Raw genomic sequence first — 20,451 nt, 5'->3', positions numbered from 1 at the left:
TGTAGCTGCTCAGTCATTGGAGAACCGACCTTGCGGAGGGCGGAGAGGAAACACCCGTTCTCCCCGCTGCTCAGTTCCTGGTACATGATTGGTCAGACATCTGCCAGTCACCACAGAGGCCTGCCCAGAGTTCCGGAGCGAGGGGTGGGGAAGCAGAAAACGGAGGACAGGAAAGGGCAGAGAAGCGAAGCTTCGAGGGAGAACGGGAGAGAACAGAGGCTGCTGGAGGGAAGCCCCGGAGCGGAGCTAGGAGGGGATTGTGCCCGTGCCGGGGAGCAGGAGGGAGCAGGGCCGGAGCCGGGAGAGACGGGCTGGTCTCTGCCGCTTGTACGTAACTGCGTGACTCCGGAGAATAAGCGTGGTATGCACCCCTTTTAACACCCCCACCTTGCCCTTGTCTTTGGTCTCATCAAATTCATTGTGAACTTGCCTAAAGCAGGGGACCCTCCCTTCTCCCAGAGCAACAGCAGGAGACACATCATCCAGACATAAACCATTAAAATGCTTGTGGTTTGCTTGGCTGTCATTTTCAAAGCGGTTAATTGAGGACAAGGGGTAATGCAGAAATGGTGGCCTCGGGGTGCTGAGTGTCCTTGTAAGTGGCGCTGATATTTTAAACTATCCCTGCCACCAGTTCTCCCTGCCCACTTACCACTGTGTCTGTCTCCCTGCTTGTTGCTTTGTCCGCCTCTTCCTCCCCCACCGCGCTATGGGGCAAACTAGGTTTGCCAACTTTAACATAAACCACTGATTTAATTGGCCAAGTAAACAAAGATGCAATTTGAACTGTCTGCCCTCAAATGTCTTCCTCTTATTTTCTCTTTCCCCTAAAACTTATGTCCCAGATTCTTTTACTTGCTGTTTTATTTCACATTCCTCTTCCCCTTCGCTTTTTCCCTTCCTGTCTACCCACTGAGTTCACAAAATGGGAGGGAAAATCGAAGCACTTGTATTTGGAGGGTGTTACGCTTTGTCTTTCTAATTCGTTGTACAGCCTATTCAGTTTCCTAGCATAAATCTCATAACCAAACTTGGAGTAGTCTCCATTTTCCCAATTCCTCTAGCAGTTTGGTAGCCCAATTTATTTTGATTTGTTTTGTTTTTTAAAGGTTGTTTTTAAAACAGTGGAAAGGAGTAATGAAATTTATCAACATGTTTGCCAAATATATTGAGATCTGGGCTTTGAAGAACACCTTTTCAGTGTTAAGTGGCCTTTACCTTGATTGAAAAATAGTTCAGAATATTAGGTCCTCTCCACATCTCTTTGGAAACTTGGATTACCATGTATTTGGAATAAGGACAATAAAAGGCTTTTCATGTAAGCATGAGATCTCTAGCTATCTCTAACATCATCCTTTTTTCACTTAATTTTACCAGTTCTGCTTCAATGTTTAGCCTAGGATAGGTAAGTTAAGTTTGCTACACTGCAGCATCCTAAGATGGTACCTTTGTTGAAAATTGTGAATAGCATTGAGGTGGGGCAGAGACACAGGAGAAGCATCATAATTAACTTTTTCTGCCTGTGATGAAAAATACCAAGTTACAAACTGTATAATAAGAATAAGAGGGACTCTATCTTAAGGCTGAGATTCCATTTTAAAAACCAGGGAGTTAGGAGGTAAGATTCCTAACATACTCTTTGGTAATCAGCCAACACCCTATCTTAAGGCAGGGCCAGTGGACCTAAATGATATGTTCCCAGGGCTTGAGGAAAACCACTATCTTGGAGAAGAACAGGATCAATTAAGTCCTTGTGTTAAGTTTATCTTACACAGTTATCTAGAGGACTTACTGGATGGTGGCATAATGTCTCTCACCAGAGACAAACATCATGAGACCACATCTCAGGCCCGTGCACCCTCACCTCTGCCCTTTGCCCTATTATTGAAAGCCTTAAAAGACAGAATCCTGAGCCTTTAAGTGCACCTCTTCTCAGAGGTTGTCCACACTCCCCTTTCTTCGAGTGTGTACTTTTTGCCTTAAATAAGTACTTCTCACTGCTCACCTTATTGCGTTTTTGTCTTTGTGCTCTTCCAGTAAGTGTTTTTGTCACTTCACTATTTCATTCTATTTTCTAGACCTCATCACTAGTCTTCACTCTCTGTTCCACTTCAGACAAGTAGGGAAGAGCTACTGAGCTCTCTGATCTGGGCTTGCAAGTTCCCGTCGCCTGGTGACCCGGACAGGATGGCAGCTGCATGATCATGCTCTTTAGTAGCCTGCCTGAAAATCTCCTTTATTTGCCTTGGGAACTTCTCCGAAAATAATATCACTCCATCCAGTGCTCTGGCTCCCCCAAATACTGGGGTGGTGGGGGCTTAGTTCCCATGCAGATTCAAGCAGACACTGGACAGCAGGTGACCCTGGCTTTAGGAGTTGGCAAAGGATCTTCCGTATGCTGAGCCGTGAGTCCCGCGAGGTTCCCTTTCCTCCCTGTGCTTTTCCTCGCCCTCTGCTGCCTGCAAAGCAGCCGCCATTCCCCGCTCTCTTGCTTTACTGAGCTCCTTCCTTACCTACACTCGTCCAACCTGCTCAAGAATTCTTTCTTGTTCACAGTCAAGAACCCTCCCCTGTCGAACTTGAAGGCTTACTTGGTGCACAGGGAGAAACCTCCCCAGACGCAGCTGCCCAACAGCAGCAGGATTCACTTGTAGTAGAGGCTGAGTTTAGGACAGAAGCTTCCCTGAAGTTTCTCTGTGTTGTGGACCGAACTTTAATGCCCTCTTGGCTCACGTAAAGAAACAACAAGGGGACGTATCTGCTGTAAACATCCGTAAGTTTTTCAGATACTGCCCTAAAAATAATTTTATATGCCTCACTTGGTGATGGTTTGTAGGTTTTTCTGCCACTTGACTTTATCATTGTTTACTACTAGTAAAAGCAGCATTGCCAAATAATACCTCATTTTCCAATAAAAATAATGAAGTTTCTTGAAAAGTTTTAGGTTAAAACCTACTGTTGTTAGATTAATTTAATGTGTTTGTTGTTTTCCTCTATCTGGAATGTGATAGTAGCTTTTAAAATTTTAACCCTCTTTAATCTGTGTTTAATTCACTGACGTAAGGTTTGAGAGCTAAACAATGGGATTTTTGGGTAACTGACATTTGTTTGCATAATTATAATCGGCATTGTACATAGAAAGGATATGGATACCTTTTGTTAAATCTGCACTTTCTAAACATCAAAAAAGAGGAAATGGCATTTTTGGTAAAATCACAATATTTCCAGAATCTCACACCTGGCCTTAGTGCATCTGCGTTATCAATAGGTGTTTCCAAGGGGTGGAGAGAAATAGTCCATCTCATATCAATAGGTAATTACAAAGGTGAGCAGGGGCACATCTGGACTGGAGAGGTTGGGTGGGGTCCCTTCTGCAGCTGGGTCACCAGAGACATGGGAGAGGAGAAGTGGACAGCTGCTTGTAATCAATAAATGGGTTTCTCCCATTTTATTTCTCCCTTTGACTAAAGGTATTGTGCCCCAGCATTTTCCCCTGGAGTTACAGGCATATAAATCAATTTTTGTATAACCTATTTGAAACGTTTTATTTGCTTAATATTATTAGGCCTTTGTCCCTTCCTCTGTAAGTCTCCTGTGTAGAAGCTGTTCTCATTAAACACCAAATAATTAAGTAAATAAAACAAGTTACGTGTAGCAGGATGTAGAGGGATAATAATGGAGGAACTGAGGTCTGGATTAAATCGGCTTCTGGGAGGTTTTCTCTTGTCAAATATTCCAGCACCCAACTGGAATATAAACTGAGTGGCACATAGAATGGTGGATAAAAGCGCAGATTCAGAGAGCATGGATTCAATCCTAGTTTTACCATGTACTATGACCATGGCAAGGTTACATGTCCTATCTGTGCCTCAGTTTCCTCATTTGTGTAATGAGATATAGTCTCTTATCTTTGGGGCTCTTGTGAGGATTAAGAAACTTGATGTTTGCAAAACATTTAGAACCGTGCCTGGAGCGCTGTATACCGGTAGATTGAATTATCACGATCATCATTTCTGCTAAGGTGGTTTATGGTGGTCCAGTGCCCTGCCCTGGGATCTGTTCTGAAGCAGAGGTGGTTTATGGCAGCAAAGTCCGCAGGGTGACTCAGAGGAGTGTCACTTACTCCTTCCACCCCCACCACATTCTGAACAGATACTACAAGAGGCTGGCCAGACCAAGGACCATCCTGATATTTAAGGGCCCAAAATCACACACAGCTCCACAAAAGCAACCTTTATACTTAGCCCTCCTTTTACCAAACCATGAAACTAATGATTAAATTTATGTATATTAATTCATTAAATGAATCCATTTTGATGAAAATATGCACAATCCCTCATCTTTTTTGGCTGAAACAAGCTGTGTGACATGAGTCATAAGAAATTATGAATAGCCAAATATATATTTCCCAGGAATACTGGTCTTCATCCACAGTTCCTGATAGCACTACAGCCTCTTAAAGGTGAAATGGCATTTTCTCATGTTCTAATGAGAGACTTCTGGACGCCCACCCAAGGGCAGGGGATGGAGGCTGAATCAGCCAATGGCCAATAATTTAGTCAATCATGACTATGCAATGAGCCCCTCACAAAAAGCCCTGAGAAGGGGCTTATCTCTCTCTGCGCTGTTGGGTCCTGCTTCTCAGTTGGGAAGAGCTTCTATGTGTGGGGAGCCAGGAAGCCTCCACATGCCCCCGAGCCAGGCCCTGAGCTCCAGGAGGATAGAGGCTCCCTTATGTGGGACCCTGCCCTGTGTGTCTCTTCACCTGGCTGTTAACTTGTATCCTTTATTAAAATAGGAAAGTAAGTGTTTTGCTGAGTGGGAGCCACTCTTAGCAAATTAATTGAACCCAAGGAGAGGTTGTGGGAACCTCCAGTCTGTAGCCGGTAGGTCAGAGGCACGGGGAACTGCCTGGGGCTTGTGACCATCATCTGGAGTGGAGGGTGGAGGGCCGTCTTGTTGGAGGGAGCCCTTAACCTGGGGAATCTGATGCTGTCTCCAGACAGAGAGCATCAGAATTGACCTGAGTTCTTGGACACCCTGCTGGTGTTCGAGAATTGCTTGGTGTCCATATGAGTGGGAAGACCCCCTCCCACATACTTACACACATTGGAATTGGGTCCGGGTACCCGAATAAAGTTATACTATTACTGCTGTGTATACTGTTATTTTTATACATATATAGAGGGGAAAAAAGACATCATAACCATACATAGTAAAATCTTTTTTCTTTTGATTAGAACTGTTAATATCTCCTCTCTTCGCAACTACCAAATTTGCAGTACAGTTTAACTATAGTCACCCTGCTGTACATTAGATCCCCATGATTTATTTTGTTTATAACTGTAAGTTTGTATCTTTTGATGCCTTTCATCCCTTCAGTTCTTTTGAACATATGTCTAGAAATGAAATTGCTTGGTTACATGGTATTTCTGTGTTTAACTTAAAAAGTAACTGCCAAATTATTTTCCATGGTGGCTATACCATTTTATTTCCCCACCAGCAGTGTATGAGGATTCTAATTTCTCCACATTCTCACCAACAGTTTTTTAAAAATATTATTATACCCATAGTAGTGGGTTTCAAATGTCAATTCTGTGGTTTTTTAGTATCTTCTTAAAAGATACATAACACAAAATTGACCATTTTAGCCATGTTTAAATGTACAGTTCTGTGGCATTATGTACATTCACATTATGAAATCATTGTCACCAGCTATTTCCACAACTTTTTCATCATCTCAAACTCAAAATCCCCATTTCCCCTGCCCCCAGGTCCTGACAACCACTATTTTACTTTGTGTCTATGAATTTGACCTCTTTAGGTACTTCATATAAGTGGACTCACACCATATTTGTCCTTTTATATCTAGCTTATTTCATTTAGCATAATATCTTCACAGTTCACAGAGGTTGTAGCATGTAACGGAATTTCATTTTGTAAGGCCAAATAATATTCCATTTGTGTGTGTGTATGTATGTATATATATATACACACATATGTATGCCACATTTTATTTGTCCATTCATCCATCAGTGGACATTTGTGTTATTTCCATGTTTTGGCTACTGTTTGTAATGCTACCATGAGCATTGTTGTAAGCCACATTGCAAAAAATAGATTAATAATGGGCAAAACTTCAATAGATTTTTTTATATCTTAATTTTTGGTTGTTTTTATTGAAGTATAGTTGATATACAATATATTGGTTTCAAGTATACAGCATAATGAGTCAACAGTTATATACATTATTAAATCCTCACCCCAACTAGTGTAGTTACTGTCAACATAGAAGGTTACAGAAGTATTGACTATATTCTCTATGCCTACTTTCATCCCATGAGTAATTTATATTAGGATTGAGATTTTGTGCTGCTTTATCCTCTTCACCTGTATCACGCTCCTGCCCCAACCCCTCCTCCATGGTGGCCACCAGCCACTTCTCACTGTCTATGAGTCTCTCTGTTTTGTCCATTTTATTTTGTTTTTAGATTCCACATAAAAGTGAAATCACTTGTTTCATTAGCATAATGCCCTCTAATTCTATCCATGTTGTCACAAATGGCAGAATTTCTTTCTTTTTTATGGCTGAATAATATTCCATTGTGTACATGTACCACATCTCCTTTTTCTGTTCATCTATTAATGGACAGATTGCTTCCATATCTTGGCTATTGTAAATAATGCAGCCGTAAACAAAGAGGTGCATATATTTTTGAACAAGAGATTTTGTTTTCTTCAGGCAAATTCCTAAAAGTGAAATTCCTGGGTCAAATGGTATTCCTGTTTTTAGTTTTTGGAAGAACCTCCATACTGCTTTCCACAGTGGCTGCTCCAATTTACATTCTCTCCGACAGTGTAGTCGCCTTTTTCTTCACACCCTTGCCAACACTTATTTCCTGTCTTTTGGGCAGTGGCCATTCTGACTGCTGTGAGGTGTTGCCTCCGGGCAGTTTTTGTTTGCATATTTCTGATGATTAGTGATGTGAAGCATTTTTTAATATGCCTGTTGCCCATCTGTATGTCTTTGGGAAAATGTTCAGGTCCTCTGCTCATTTTTTAATCATTTTTTTTGTGTGTGTGTGTGTTGAGTCATATGAGTTCTTTATATATCTTGGATGTTAACCCTTTATTGGATGTATCACTTACAAATATATTCTCCCATACTGTAGGCTGCCTTTGCTGTACAGAAGACTTTTAGTTTGATGTAGTCCCACTTGCTTATTTTTTCTTTTTTTCCCCCTTGCCCAGGGAAATGTGTCCAGAAAAAAGTTATGCATGCTTATGTTCAGGAGATTTTTGCCTGTTTTCTTCTAAGTTTTATGGTTTCATGTCTTATGTTTAGGTTTTTAATCCATTTTTAGTAAAACACATCTTTGAATCCCTGCTTTCCATTCTTTTGGGTATGTACCCAGAAGGGAAATTGACAGATTTTTTGGTTCATGTTTACTTTTTCAGCAATCACCATACTATTTTCCACAGTAGCTGCACCATTTTTCCTTCGCACCAGCAGCCAGGAGGGTTCCAGTTTCTCCACATCCTCACGGACACTTTTCTTTTCTGATACTAGCCGTCCAAATGGTATGACTCATTGTGGTTTTGATTTGCATTTCCCTCATGACAAATGACATTGAGCATCTTCTCGTGTGCTTGCTGCCTGTGTATGTATTTTCTCCAGAGAAATGTCTCTGTGTCCTTTACCTGTTTTTTGCTTGGGTTTTTGTCCTGTTGAGTTATAGCAGTTCCTTATATTCTCTCTATATGTAGTTCTAGACATACTTTGTAGACCCTTTTCAGGTATATGAGTTAGAAGTATTTTCTCCTATCCTGCAGGTTGTCTTTTCACTCTTCATAGTGTTTTTTGATGCACAAAAGTTTTTAATTTCGATGAAATCCAGTTTATCAATTTTTTTCTTTTGTTGCTTGTGCTTTTGTCAGGTCTAAGAAACCAGTCAAATCCAAGGTCATGAAGATGTACCCTTACATTTTCATCTAAAGTTTATAGATTTGGCTCTTATGTTTCATGCACTTTGATCCTTTAACTCTCCATTGCCATTTGTTCTCGTAACACCCTATATACCTTATCTTCCTGGATCCCAATATCCCCCATACCCGGAGAGTCCTTACATTCCTTGTTCCTTGTAATCTTAAACATGGCTTTGCACTTTAACCCTTAAGCAACATTTAACGCCCTTTTACCTTTTATCTCTCTGCCTTATTTCTTTCCCTGCACTCTATACCCCACACTCACAGACGCTCTGTTTTATCCCAATCTTCCCCTTTCCACATGCCCTCTTCTCTCCCCACGCTATGACACACCCACACAGTGTCACCTCACAAACACTCCAGTATTAAACAGTTGCCACTGGCTGTTTCTAATAAGTGCCCTAATGGGTGGGGGTGTTCACACAGATCAAGCACTGAGTCAAGTCATATAGAGAAAGACCATGAGAATGGAACTTCCCAGTGAGCTGCTGAAGGGACTGGATTGTGAAAATTCTCTGGGGACGGGTTTTTGGGGAGTTCCAGAGCTGTTCTTGCTCCCCACTGGCTGCTAGGTTACCAATTTTCACTGTTACTGTGGTTGAAAGGTGGTTGGTTTTCAAAGTTACCTCGCCTAGGACAAGTTAAGTGCCAGAAGGCTCATTGCGGTTTAATGTGTGGACTTAATCAGCTGCTCAGCAAGAGGGAAATGACTGGCGTCTAATCAGGCCTCAAAACTGGGTAAAGAGCACAAGCAGAATTACATCACATTCCCCTCACTATTCAACCAGCAAATTCCAACCTTGCAGGGCCACCTTGATCTTTTCTGCTCTTCTCTGGACATCCATTTAATTTCCTTTCTCTAATCATATAAACATATTCTTTGGGATAACTGTTTACGTACACATGACCAGGTATCAGCTGGGTTTAGCTTCATCCCTTGGAGCTCTTGGCTTTTACCCTGCCAGATCTACAGCCTTGAAAGGCTGACGTTTCCCCAAGAATTTGTGCTAATTCCCCATAGTTTTCATTTTGGGGATATTGTGTGTTCTCAGCTCAGCCTTCCCCACAGAATTACACATTGCCATGTTTAAGCACAGACATAAAACTCACTCCCGCAGTCAGTATTCCCAAAAGAATCTGCTCTCACAGAAAAACCTCAGTGACCTATGTGGATCTTTAAAGGTATTATGAGAATGACAGAAAAGGTACCAGGGCACTCTAGGGCAAATCACCTGTATGCTTTTATTAAGATTGTTCCCCCCCCACCCCCCTCAGCTGCTCTGTTCCTCTGATCTTCTCCCTCAGCCTGTGCCTGTGCGGTACCACCTGCGGGTCCTGCTCTCCTCTCTCCCCTGTTGCCCGACCTACCCAAACAACTTAAATTCCTCTCCATTTTGACGCAGATCAGTTGGCTTTCTACATCTACACCCAAACCTAAACACCTAAATTTATTGTGATTTAGTGAGTAGGTAAGCTTTTGCTTTAGTATTATCCAACTTTTTATGAGTTCTATCTATCATCTATCTGTTTTCTTTTGAATCACACCTAAGGTTCTTTCCAGAACTGTGAGTGTCTAAGATTAACCCACAACTCACACAGATACAAGCAGGATGCATGAGATTCCTAGATTAAAAAAGAATGCCTTTATGACTCGCGGTGCCGGAGGCGGCAAGAACAACCTGATCGCAACTTTTCCCCTTGGTGGCCTGCTCCCCATTCTGATCCAGGCAGTGCAGAGAGGCCCAGGTGAATGCTGTGTGTGCAGTGGGTTTGCAACACACCTAAGGAAGCCTGAGTCTAGGAAAACTAATCTTTTAAAGAGGGCTGCTCGCAAACCTGCTCCCATCTTTGCCCAGAGTTTTTGCCCACATTATCCTTATTGTACAGCAAGTAAGTCTGTCTGCTGTTCCAAAAGGTGACACTATCACTATCTTCCAAGATTCTTTTTCACACAAAAATCTAAGAAAACACAGTCTGGAATAAAAGCTGCCCATGCCACTGTCCATAAGGCATGTGCATATATGAGAAAGCCACGGAGGATTGTCTTCCAATACCCAATGCTCATTTCTTGAGGGTATTAGCTCCTGGCATGTTTCCCCATGAATGTATCACTTGTTCAGACACTGATTGATCTGACAAGAGATTGGGACCAGATCCGTTCAATCTGCCTCAAGCAACATTTGATGAAGACTGTCAATGGGATGATATGTATCATGATGAGGCTATCCTGCTTGGTTCACCTTCGTGCCCACATATACATTCACCATCTGAAGAAATCCCAGTGCCCGTTAAAGTCTACCTTAGAAAGACATGTGCTTCTCCTTAGATTTTGTATTGACTTTTTGAGAATGATGAATGGAAAAACAACCAAACATTGTGCAAAACATACAATTTACATTGTTCTGGTACAATAAGGGGGCTTTGGGTCCCTTATCCTCACAAAGCAGAGCCTGGATACAGTGCAGTCCCAGCTCATGAGCAGATAGGGGCTGACAGTTGGAAAACACACAGAAATTAGAGCAGAGATAGTTAACCCCCACGAACTGAGATTTTTTTTTTTTTTTTTTTGAGAGGGCATCTCTCATATTTATTGATCAAATGGTTGTTAACAACAATAAAATTCAGTATAGGGGGGTCAATGCTCAATGTACAATCATTAATCCATCTCAAGCCTAATTCTCGTCAGTCTCCAATCTTCTGAAGCATAACGAACAAGTTCTTACATGGTGAACGAATTCTTACAGAGTGAATAAATTCTTACATGGTGAACAGTACAAGGGCATTCATCACAGAAACTTTCGGTTTTGATCATGCAATATGACCTATAAACCATCAGGTCAAATATGAATATTCATTTGATTTTTGTACTTGATTTATATGTTGATCCCACATTTCTCCTATTATTATTATTATTTTTATTTTTAATAAAATGCTGAAGTGGTAGGTAGATGCAAGATAAAGGTAGAAAACATAGTTTAGTGCTGTAAGAAGGCAAATGTAGATGATCAGATGATCAGGTGTGTGCCTATGGACTAAGTATTAATCCAGGCTAGACAAGGGCAGCAAGACATCCACGGATGCAGAAGATTTCTCTCAAAGCAGGGGGGGTGAGGTTCTGAGCCTCACCTCTGTTGATCCCCAAATTCTCACCTGATGGCCCCCCTGCGACTGTGCCTGTCTTAGGTTGTTCCTCCCTTGAGGAATCTTACCCGTCTCTGGCTAACCAGTCATCTTCCGGGGCCATACAGGGAAATGTAAAGTTGGTAAGTGAGAGAGAAGCCATATTGTTTGCAAAGGTTAGCTTTTTACTTCTTTGCAGATTTATGCCCTGTGGCTTCTATGCCCAGCACTTGTCTCGAGGTATCTTTACCACCTGGAGGAATTATGATACTCGGTAAATTCGATATGAGGCACGAATTCTATTTAAGGTTTGTAATTAGGAAGGAAGAAGAAAAGCTATAGATGTAGCATATGAGGGAAACTTGGGAGGATTGATTATTTCTTTGACATATCTTCTTGTAGAGTACCTTATGTATGTATAGGTTTTAAACTACTAACTAATTTGCACACACATATTAACATAATAGGAATACGGTGACATAAACAAAGCAAATCTATAATTACCAGCCATCTCCAGTGAAGCCAAGAAAACCATTTAGGCACCCTAGGCATTTGTGAAAATTTATCTATGATATGATGGATATTGTCCAACTGTACTTGAACCATCAGACAAATTAAAGCAGCCCATTTCTGGGATCTGTTCACATCCCATATGTTCTTTTAACCATAGATAGTCTATAGTCATGAGATTTTGGGGTGCTACAACTTGCACCCCTCCCAACTCCTGGTTGAGTTCCAACAGTACAGATCCAGTCAAATTCGTTGTCTCACTGTATGCACATGCCAGCCTAGACATCTCCCTCCTCCTTCTTATGGCAAGTCCAGGAGACAGTGGGCTGGATGCAGCCACAACCGCAGCATCGTCCGGATCCCTACAAACTGAGATTTTTAAAAGAAGCAATACAAATATGAAAGATGGAGGAGAGGAAGTGAAAACACATGAAGGTGCTCCCCAGAACAAGGACCCTCTGGGTGGCTCTGGACTCGGCAGAGGACCTGGGGGAGACATTAGTGCTGTGAATGTGCTGGACCCGCTGCTTGTGCCTGTGCAGGATGAGCACCATGGAGCCGCTGGCCCCGAGCATGAGCCCAGACAGGGAGACTTCAGGGAAGGCTATCAAGGCTGCGTATACTGAGCCACTGATTTGCTCATCATATGCAGCAGTACAGTATCCAAAATGCCTTTTCTTTGTCATATTTTTGCTATTCCATTCCCTAGACATAAATAACACATATATAGGAAAAAAAGCATTTCCCATGACATACACGATCCAGCAGAGGGAAATGGAGAAGACAATGCACTTTGGAGCATTTACTTGAAGAGTCTTCCAGCTAGAGTTCATGAGGCTGATCCTGACGGCCCAGAACACACTCAAGAGGCAAGTGGCACCCATGGACACACCCCTGCCCACTCTGCTGACATACAAAAGCAGTTTGCATCCTAAATCACTGAAGAGATGTTTCAAACCAAAAGCAGCCAAAGTTTGGGGGACTCCTTTAGACAGTAGGACCAAGGAGTTGCCTAGAATCAGGTGCTTGAGAATCAAGTCTGTCAGTCTCAACCTGCCTCCAGTGCAGTGAAGGAAAAGGTAATGGTAAAGAAGAGAGAAATTGCCCGAGATTCCAACTGTAGTCTGTGATAATGATTCCCATCGCCAGGTCCCCGGAGGCTCTTCTGTCGTTCAATAGGTTTTCCTTTAAATTATTGCAGCTGTCATTCCTGTGAACAAAAAGGCTCCCTGAACATTTCCGACATCAAGAGTAGCTGAGGTTGTTTGCTCCTGTGAGATTGCCAAAGCCTTTAGGAGGCAGGAGAAGGCGGAGAATTAGCAGCAGACTTCACGGCAAAGTGCACTAAAGATAAAGCGGTTTAATCTGAAGGAAGCAATAAGTGAAAACAAACGGCACGAATGCTTAACACATTTTCAGAAGAACTGAAATTTGTGATCCACCTTGGAAAAGACACTTCCATCACTACCTACACCATAGGTTAAATCACTTCTGAATGGTACTGATCTAAATATTACAATTAAATTATGAAAAATCTAGAAAAATTAAAAATATTTATGTGGTCTTAGAGGAAGAAAACATAATCAGCACAAAATTCATTAGGTATATGGGTGAAGTGACAGATTATATTAAAATTATGATCAAGTTCTCATTAAAAGGAACCCACACATAATTGTTTCCAGTGCAAAAAAAGTTTATGATCAACACAAGAGAATAATGGAAAAAGTATTCCAACAGAAACCTCAAGAAGAGATTATACAGTAGTTATGGGGAAATATTCAGTGTCCTTTATAATCAGAAAAACAAAACCACTACCATGTGCCGTCCTACAGAAACCAGAGAGCTAAAGTGAAAATTACAGGAAATACCAAATTTTGGCAAAGATAAGGACAAACCAGGAATCTCATACACTGCTGGCAGGTGTTAAAACTGGTACTAACATTGTGAGAAATACACAAACTCAATAAGTGGGCATAGAAAGAGAACAGCAGAGTGAGGCCTTAATGGTGGTCCTGCAGGAACGGGAGTCTGGTGGGCAGGCACGCCTGGGGCAGTTGGCGCAAGTAATTTATTCTCTGTATGCAAGTCCCTCCCCTGGTTCCTCATTGGCTGAGTGCCACAAGGTCCACATTCTTTCCCCGACTTCCCCTAAGCAAGTTCTATCCATATTAGGCTTTCCCTTATATTTGTCTTAATTTTATTGGCTGGATTAAAACTTCTTTCTTTTCCCAGATAGGTACAGCCTGGTCCTTATCAATTCCTTCACCCTCCCCAACTCCCAGCCTGAGTAACTTCCTGGCATATATTTCACTACTGGCCCTTTGTCAATACCTGACTGTTAAAACGGTTAAACCCTCTAGTGGGAATAAATCACATTTGGGTTTTTGACTTTTTCTAACACTTCCCCCTCTTCTTCTTTAAGAATTTCTGATTTTATTCCCAGTAATGTGTTTCAACTCATGCCCAGTCCTTTTTCAAACTTTTCTAATATATTTTTGCTCTTTTCTTCATAGTCAAATTTATCTTTCAGTAACATAAGATTATTTTGGGTGCAGGTCATAGGTATTTGCTTGTTTATGGCGGCCTCTATAAGCCTCTGAGTCAGGGCTCTCACACAGGGATGATCCGGCATCCTACGGTGGTTACAACTCCTGCAGCCATAACAAGGGATGTTAAAGATAGGCAACCACACCTTTCCACTTTCCAAACCACCCTTCCAACCAGTCTGTAAAGGGGTCACTGATGCCAGAGTGTTCAGCTAATTCATTAGCGAAAATAGTGAGTTCTTGTAGGGCTTTAGTAATAGTACCATCAGGGGCAGTATTATTTAGAATAAAAGTGCAACATTTTCCTCCCAAAAGAACATAACCTCCTCCTTTTTCTGCTAACATTATATCTAATGCTACCCTATTTTCCCAGGTCATCCTGCTGGTAGCATCTAATTGGCTAGCCACTCCTTGAAAAGCATCCCTGGTATAGTTAATAAACCTTTGTTGATTATAGTAAATGTAATTGATCCAATCTATGTTTTTGTTGATGGTGGACCACCAAAATAGTGCTGATTTGAACCCTGCAGCTATTTGGTTTCTAGCTTTAAATTCATTAGGGCCTCCCCTAGGGACTCCTATTGAGTCAATGTGTACATTCCAATCAAAGGATCCTTGTAATGCTCTGTGATTCTATGAAAAAAATTTTTTTTCCTTAGGGGTGGAGAGAAATGCCAGGGTAAATGGAATGGCCAATTGGACTAAAGCCCAAGTCCCAGTCCCACTGGGTGGCAACAAGTAGCACAGGTTCCCCTTTCCGCAGTACCACTGAACATCCGCTCAGGGGATGCGTGCTTTCGAGAGAAGTTGCCATCTTTAGAGACATTTAGGACGTGGGACAAGTCAGCAAGCTCCCCACAGGAGTTGTGAAACCTTCCCCTTCCTAGAGAGGCATGAGGAGTGATACATCTTCTCTATGGAAAAGAGGGGGTTGCCCTCGGGTCTGACTTCTTTAGCGCAAGAAGGAGTGGAGACAAGCCCTTGCACATCTCGTCTCCCCAAGAGTCCTTGTCCCGGTACAGGGCCAACGTGCAGTTCATCCCAGTGGGGGCCGTGTCCCAGCCGAGAGGGAACGGGACCACCAGGACCACCTGTGCCCATGGGCGTCCAGCAGCACATGCGTAACAATCTCTTCTGTTCAAAGCTCGTACTGAAAATCTGACCCATTTACCCAGGCATTGGTGCCTCCATAACCTGTCTGGAGTTCAAGAGTCTGTTTTAGATCCTTTACCACTGTTACAGTAACTAGAGTTTAGGGTCATTATAGGGAAATTCTGGCTCATTATCTCCCTCAGGATCGGAGTGGTCACTGTGGGTGAAGTCTTGTCTTTGGTTAAATTAAGACCAAACCTTCCCACGGGATCGACTCCAGTGACATCTGCACCGAGTCTGTAAACACGAGGAGCAATCACAGGGTCTGAGCCTAAGTCTTGAGGATTATGTATGGTTAATAAGAGGGGGTTACACTGTCTGTCCTGACAATTATCAGGAGGAATACCTTTAGCCAAGTGGAGCGTTCCTTTTAAAGGTTTTCCTGCTGCACGAGGGGCCATCAGTCCACCCTTGAAACTGGGTGGTCCACCAGACACCACTCCACCCTGCACACGGGGGCCCGTTTACCTTTCTCACTCCGTTACATTCGTCCTTTCAGGACACAGACACTTACTACCTCCAGGAAGCTGTCCTTGGTCACTCAGGTCACCACAAGACAGAGCCTGACACGCATCAAACCTGATGGTTTGGGGGCCTGACAGTTTTGTAATATTGATCACCAGCTTGACAGGATAACCCAGAGTTCCTTCCATTCTAGGGCTCCCTGCTACTTGTCTGTGAAATACGGTTAGAAGCATAAAAGTTAACATTTTTAGGTCCTTTGAGTTTCAGCTCTAAGGGTTGGTTAGCCACCTGGGACACCTGCCAATTCTCTGTGTTGTCCCCAGACCCCCTCAGTTTCTTTCCTCTGGTGAAATGAGTCCAACCCTTTCCGGCCGTCCTTACTGCATCTCTGTGATCAGGAGGCACTTGGTAGGGGCCCTTCCAGCTGCGCTGGAGTCAGTCTCCTTTTCAGGACTTTACTAACACCAGGTCCCCAGGCTGGAAGCAGTGAGCGAAGGGCTCAGGTGGGGGAGTCTGGGCGAGGGGTCCTTTCAGCCTGAGAGAAGACAAGGTAGGAGACATGGCCAGCACATACACCCTTAGAAACCAATCCTTTGTTTCCCTGGTGGGCAAGTCCACTGCCCATCCCAGACATGGCAGCCCATATAATAATTCATAAGGTGAAAGTCCCAGATCCTTTCAGGGAGCAGTTCTGATCCTTAGGAGTGCTACAGGGAGACATTTCGCCCAAGGCAACTTGGTTTCTAGTATTTGGTTAAATGTTTCTTGAGAGTCTGATTCATTCTTTCTACCTTTCCAGGGGATGGTGGATGCCAAGCAGTATGGAAATCCCACTGTACCTGGAGTGCCATCATTACTCCCTGTAGTACTTTGAAAGTAAAATGACTCCCATTTTCTGAATCAACTTTTTCTATTAATCCAAACCTAGCAATTTCTTGCTCTTAAAGTACTTTTATTACTGATCCTGCCATTGCAGTTGTTAGTGGGTGGGCCTCTACCCATCCAATGAGATGGCCAACAATCGCTACTAAATATTTAAGCTTTCCCATATTTGGCATCTCAGTAAAGTCAATCTGAATGCTTTGGAGTGGTCGTCTTCCTGGGGGTCTCCCTCCAGGTCTGGCTTTCTCATACACTTTTTGTTAATTCTTTGGCACATTCTGCAACTCCTATAAACCTGCTGAGCAATGGTGTAAATACTTGCACACCCATAACCTTTTATCAAAGCATCACACAGTGCCAGGGGACCCCATGGCTCCCTCTGTGTAACATGTTCACAGCTCTCTTGTAATAGGTCGGCTGATCATTTCTCTCCCATCTGGTAAAGTCCACCACCCTTTCTCTTCCCAAGATGCCCCCACCTTCTGTAGCTTCTTAATTTCTTTTTCAGAAAACTTTGGGATCAAGGTAGTTTTAGGGATATTAGGAGTGAGATTCAAAAGTCTAATTTCATCTTCAGATGCAGCCTCTTTAGCGGCTACATCAGCAATTCTATTACCTGTTGCTTTAGAAGAATTTCGTTTCTGGTGCCCATTCACATGTGTTATAGGTATTTCAGCTGGAAGTCAAGAGATGTTGCAGAACCTCCTTGATTAATTCCCTGTGAATTAATTAGTTTACTCTTTATGAGACCTCTTTCTGTCCAAATTTTTCCAAAGGTACGGACTACTCCAAAGGCATATTTGGAGTCATATTTGTGTGAATCGTGCCCTCCTTATTTGAAAGTAGTTTTAAGGCCTGATTAAGGGCAAACAACTCACAGGTTTGGGCTGACCAATTATTGGGTAATCTCCTCTTTTAATAGATAATTGGTTCCCATCAATGATGGCACAGCCATCATGTCATTTGCACCCTATCACCCAGGAGGACCCATCTGTAAACAGTCTCATGCCTCCACCTGGAGGTGCCTCCCTGAAATCAGGCCTGACTTTAGTCTGATGCTCTATGAGGTCTGTGCAACTGTGGCTCAATTCTGGTCATCCTTCAGCCTCCCCTGCACACGGGAAACTGGCCGGACTGAGGCAGGCATCTGGGGTTAGGATCAGGTCATCTTTTTCAAATAAAATGCCTTCAAATTTTGAAATTCAAGCATCTGTTAGCCAGCACCCAGCCTGCTGATTTAAGTATGGCCGGAACCTGATGAGGAGTACTGACCATGAGGGTTCCTCCAAAAGTTAGTTTCCAAGCTCAGAAAACACACGCAGGGCATCCTTGAGAGACAGGGCCCAACAATGCAGACATAAGGGCCACTGGTTGTTTCTCTCCTCCCCAGGCATGGGTCAAAACCCCTACAGAGGAACCTCGTTCAACAGTAACAAACTAGTGAAGCGGCTTCTCTAAAGATGGGAGTGCCAGGACTGGGGTGGTGACTAAGGTCGCTTTAATTCCTCTAGGATTTGCAGTTCCCCTGGGGCCCACTGGAGAGGGTCTGGCTCTCCCTCTAACAATATGGAGTACAAGCTTCTAGCTTTTTGTGCATGAGTCGATCCATAATCTACAATATCCTACTGCTCCCCCAAATTTTCTAAGTACCCTCTTTGTTTTAGGCTTGGGGTAACTTATGATTCCAGCAATTCTTCCTGGATTGATTCTTCGTTTTCCTCCATTTATAAGATGACCTAAATATTTAACTTCTTTTTCTACAAATTGAAGTTTATTAGAGATTCTTAACCCCTTTTGTCCCAGGAAGTTAAGCAAATCCACAGTAGGTTGAGACACTCTTGTGTTTTCTTTCCCTGAGATTAATAAATCATCTGCGTATCACAGAAGTCGTGTTCCTTGCGCAGGTTCAAAGCCCTCAAAGATGGATTCTAAAATTTGTTCAAACAAACCGGGGGTCTCCGTGAAAACTTGTGGCAACACAGTCCAACGATGTTGCTGTTTTCTTCCATTTATGGGACTCTCCCATTCAAAGGCGAAAAGGTCTCTGCTATCCAAACTTAGTGGACAGGCCCAAAATGCATCCTTCAGGTCCACCACACTAAACCATTCATGTTCATATGGTATTTTACTCAGGAGGGCATAAGGGTTAGGGACTGCAGGCTGTCGGGTCTGGACTATCTGGTTTATAGCCCGAAGATCCTGCCCCACCCGGTATGGCCCTCAGGTGTTCTCACGGGGAGGACGGGAGTGCCGTATGGTGACCTACAAGGCTCCACAGACCATCCTTAGCAAGGCCTTCTCTTACGGCTGGAGACCTTTTCTCCCTTCAAGGGGAATTGGATACTGTCTCCTGCAAATTATTTCACCCTGTTGTTTCAAAGTTACTTTTATCGGGGGAACTTGTGAAAACCTCCCCTATTTCCTTCCTTAACCCACACTCTAGGGTCTGTTTTCTTTTTTTCCTCTTCCGTGAGACAGGCCATTAGAAGGGCTCTATTGGGCCCTTCTCTCTTCCTAGACCCAGGCCTAACTGAATAATTAGATCCCATCCTAAGAAAGTAGTTCCTGCTTCCAGGACGTACAAGAATGATCCCTCTGTAATTTCATTTCCCAATCTGATGAGTTTTTTCAAAAATGGGAACTTGGAATCCCTCCCCTTCGACCCCAGAGACTAAAAGCGTTTCAGTTGAAATTCCACATTTTGTGGCTGAAAGGTCAAGGAGGAACGGGCTGTCCCTGTTTCTACTAAAAAGGTTGTGTCTTCTTCTTTAGTCCCCACCTTTACCTTTATCACAGGTTCCTGGTAGGATTTGATTAAGGGGAAACCCTGACGTCCCTATTCCTCATCTAATGCCCTGAGGGAAGTCACATCTTCTTCTTTTTCCCATAAAGGGCACTCTCTCTCTTAAAGTGGCCTGACTACCCGCATTTAGAGCATTTCCTGTCCCCTCCTTGGGCCCCCGTCTCCCCCTCTTCTGTCCTCCCTGACCCCCCCGTCTCCTCTGAGGCGGCCCTCCGCCTCTCCTCTCAGTCACTCTACGGCAGCCCCGTAATCTTTGCTTTCTGCCTTCGCCTCGTCCTCTCCTGTGACAAACACTTTCTGAGCTCCCCTCGGTAATTCCTCATTAGGTTTCTCTTTCCATCCATCTAACTTCTGTAATTTCTTAGCAATATCCAGCCAACTTTCGGTTACAGAATTGACCTTTAAAAGACCCTTTCCTACCTGATCTTCGGGCCCAAGTCCTGAGTCCTTCCTCATCTGGTCCCCGAGTCTCTGTGAAAATGCAGCTGGGGTCTCTTCCTTCTCCTGTTGGACTCCAAACCCCTTAGTAACATCTTGAGATCTTGGGGCCGATTCCCTAACTCCCTTTATAATCAGCCCTCGAAGATCCTGCATTTTAGTTCTATCCCCTAGATTACTATTATCCCACCCAGGATCTACACTTGGGAACTTCTGTTCCGCTGGCTGGACGCCCCGGCCCGGTGGGTGTTCTCGTTCCCAAACGGACACAGTGGCTCTCCTGGTCACCCCCTCTCACCACCAGGGCACAGCATATTCACGGTGGGCACCAGCTCAATCCAAGTACACATATTAGGTCCCAGGAATTGGTCTAATTGGCCCGCTAGGCCCAGGGGATCTTCTAGCAATGGTTTCATTTCCTTCTTGAAATTTCTCGCCCGAGTACCAGTGAGGGAGCACTAACAGACCCAATTTCCCCGTGTCCTAGCGGGACCTCTCTCAATGGAGCCTCTTGGGGTTTCCGGTGGTCTCCCCAGAAGGATGGGGGAA

At 43.4% G+C, this 20,451-nt stretch overlaps 1 protein-coding gene across 1 annotated transcript; it reads right to left on the bottom strand.

Moving 5' to 3' along the window:
• Nucleotides 1–10,285: 10,285 nt before the first annotated feature.
• Nucleotides 10,286–19,920, bottom strand: LOC140847127 (vomeronasal type-1 receptor 4-like). Its single transcript, XM_073226357.1, has 4 exons — nt 19,885–19,920; nt 16,619–16,639; nt 11,985–12,740; nt 10,286–10,537 (listed from the first exon to the last, which is right to left on the bottom strand). The coding sequence occupies exons 1-4, from the start codon at nt 19,918–19,920 to the stop codon at nt 10,379–10,381; spliced, it is 972 nt and encodes a 323-aa protein (XP_073082458.1). The 3' UTR covers nt 10,286–10,378.
• Nucleotides 19,921–20,451: the final 531 nt, after the last annotated feature.

Source organism: Manis javanica, chromosome 17, assembly GCF_040802235.1.
Source record: "Manis javanica isolate MJ-LG chromosome 17, MJ_LKY, whole genome shotgun sequence".
NCBI lineage: Eukaryota > Metazoa > Chordata > Mammalia > Pholidota > Manidae > Manis > Manis javanica.
This window is presented reverse-complemented; position numbering and strand designations above follow the sequence as displayed.

Excerpts from the sequence above, each read along its gene's own strand:
- LOC140847127 (XM_073226357.1), bottom strand. The coding sequence starts at position 19,920 with ATGAGGAAGGACTCAGGACTTGGGCCCGAAGATCAG. Across the intron at positions 16,640-19,884 it reads GACTTGGGCCCGAAGATCAG|GGAGTAATGATGGCACTCCA; the intron begins GTAGGAAAGGGT and ends AAAGTACTACAG. Across the intron at positions 10,538-11,984 it reads CTTCTTTTAAAAATCTCAGT|AATCTCAGTTCGTGGGGGTT; the intron begins TTGTAGGGATCC and ends AAAAAAAAAAAA.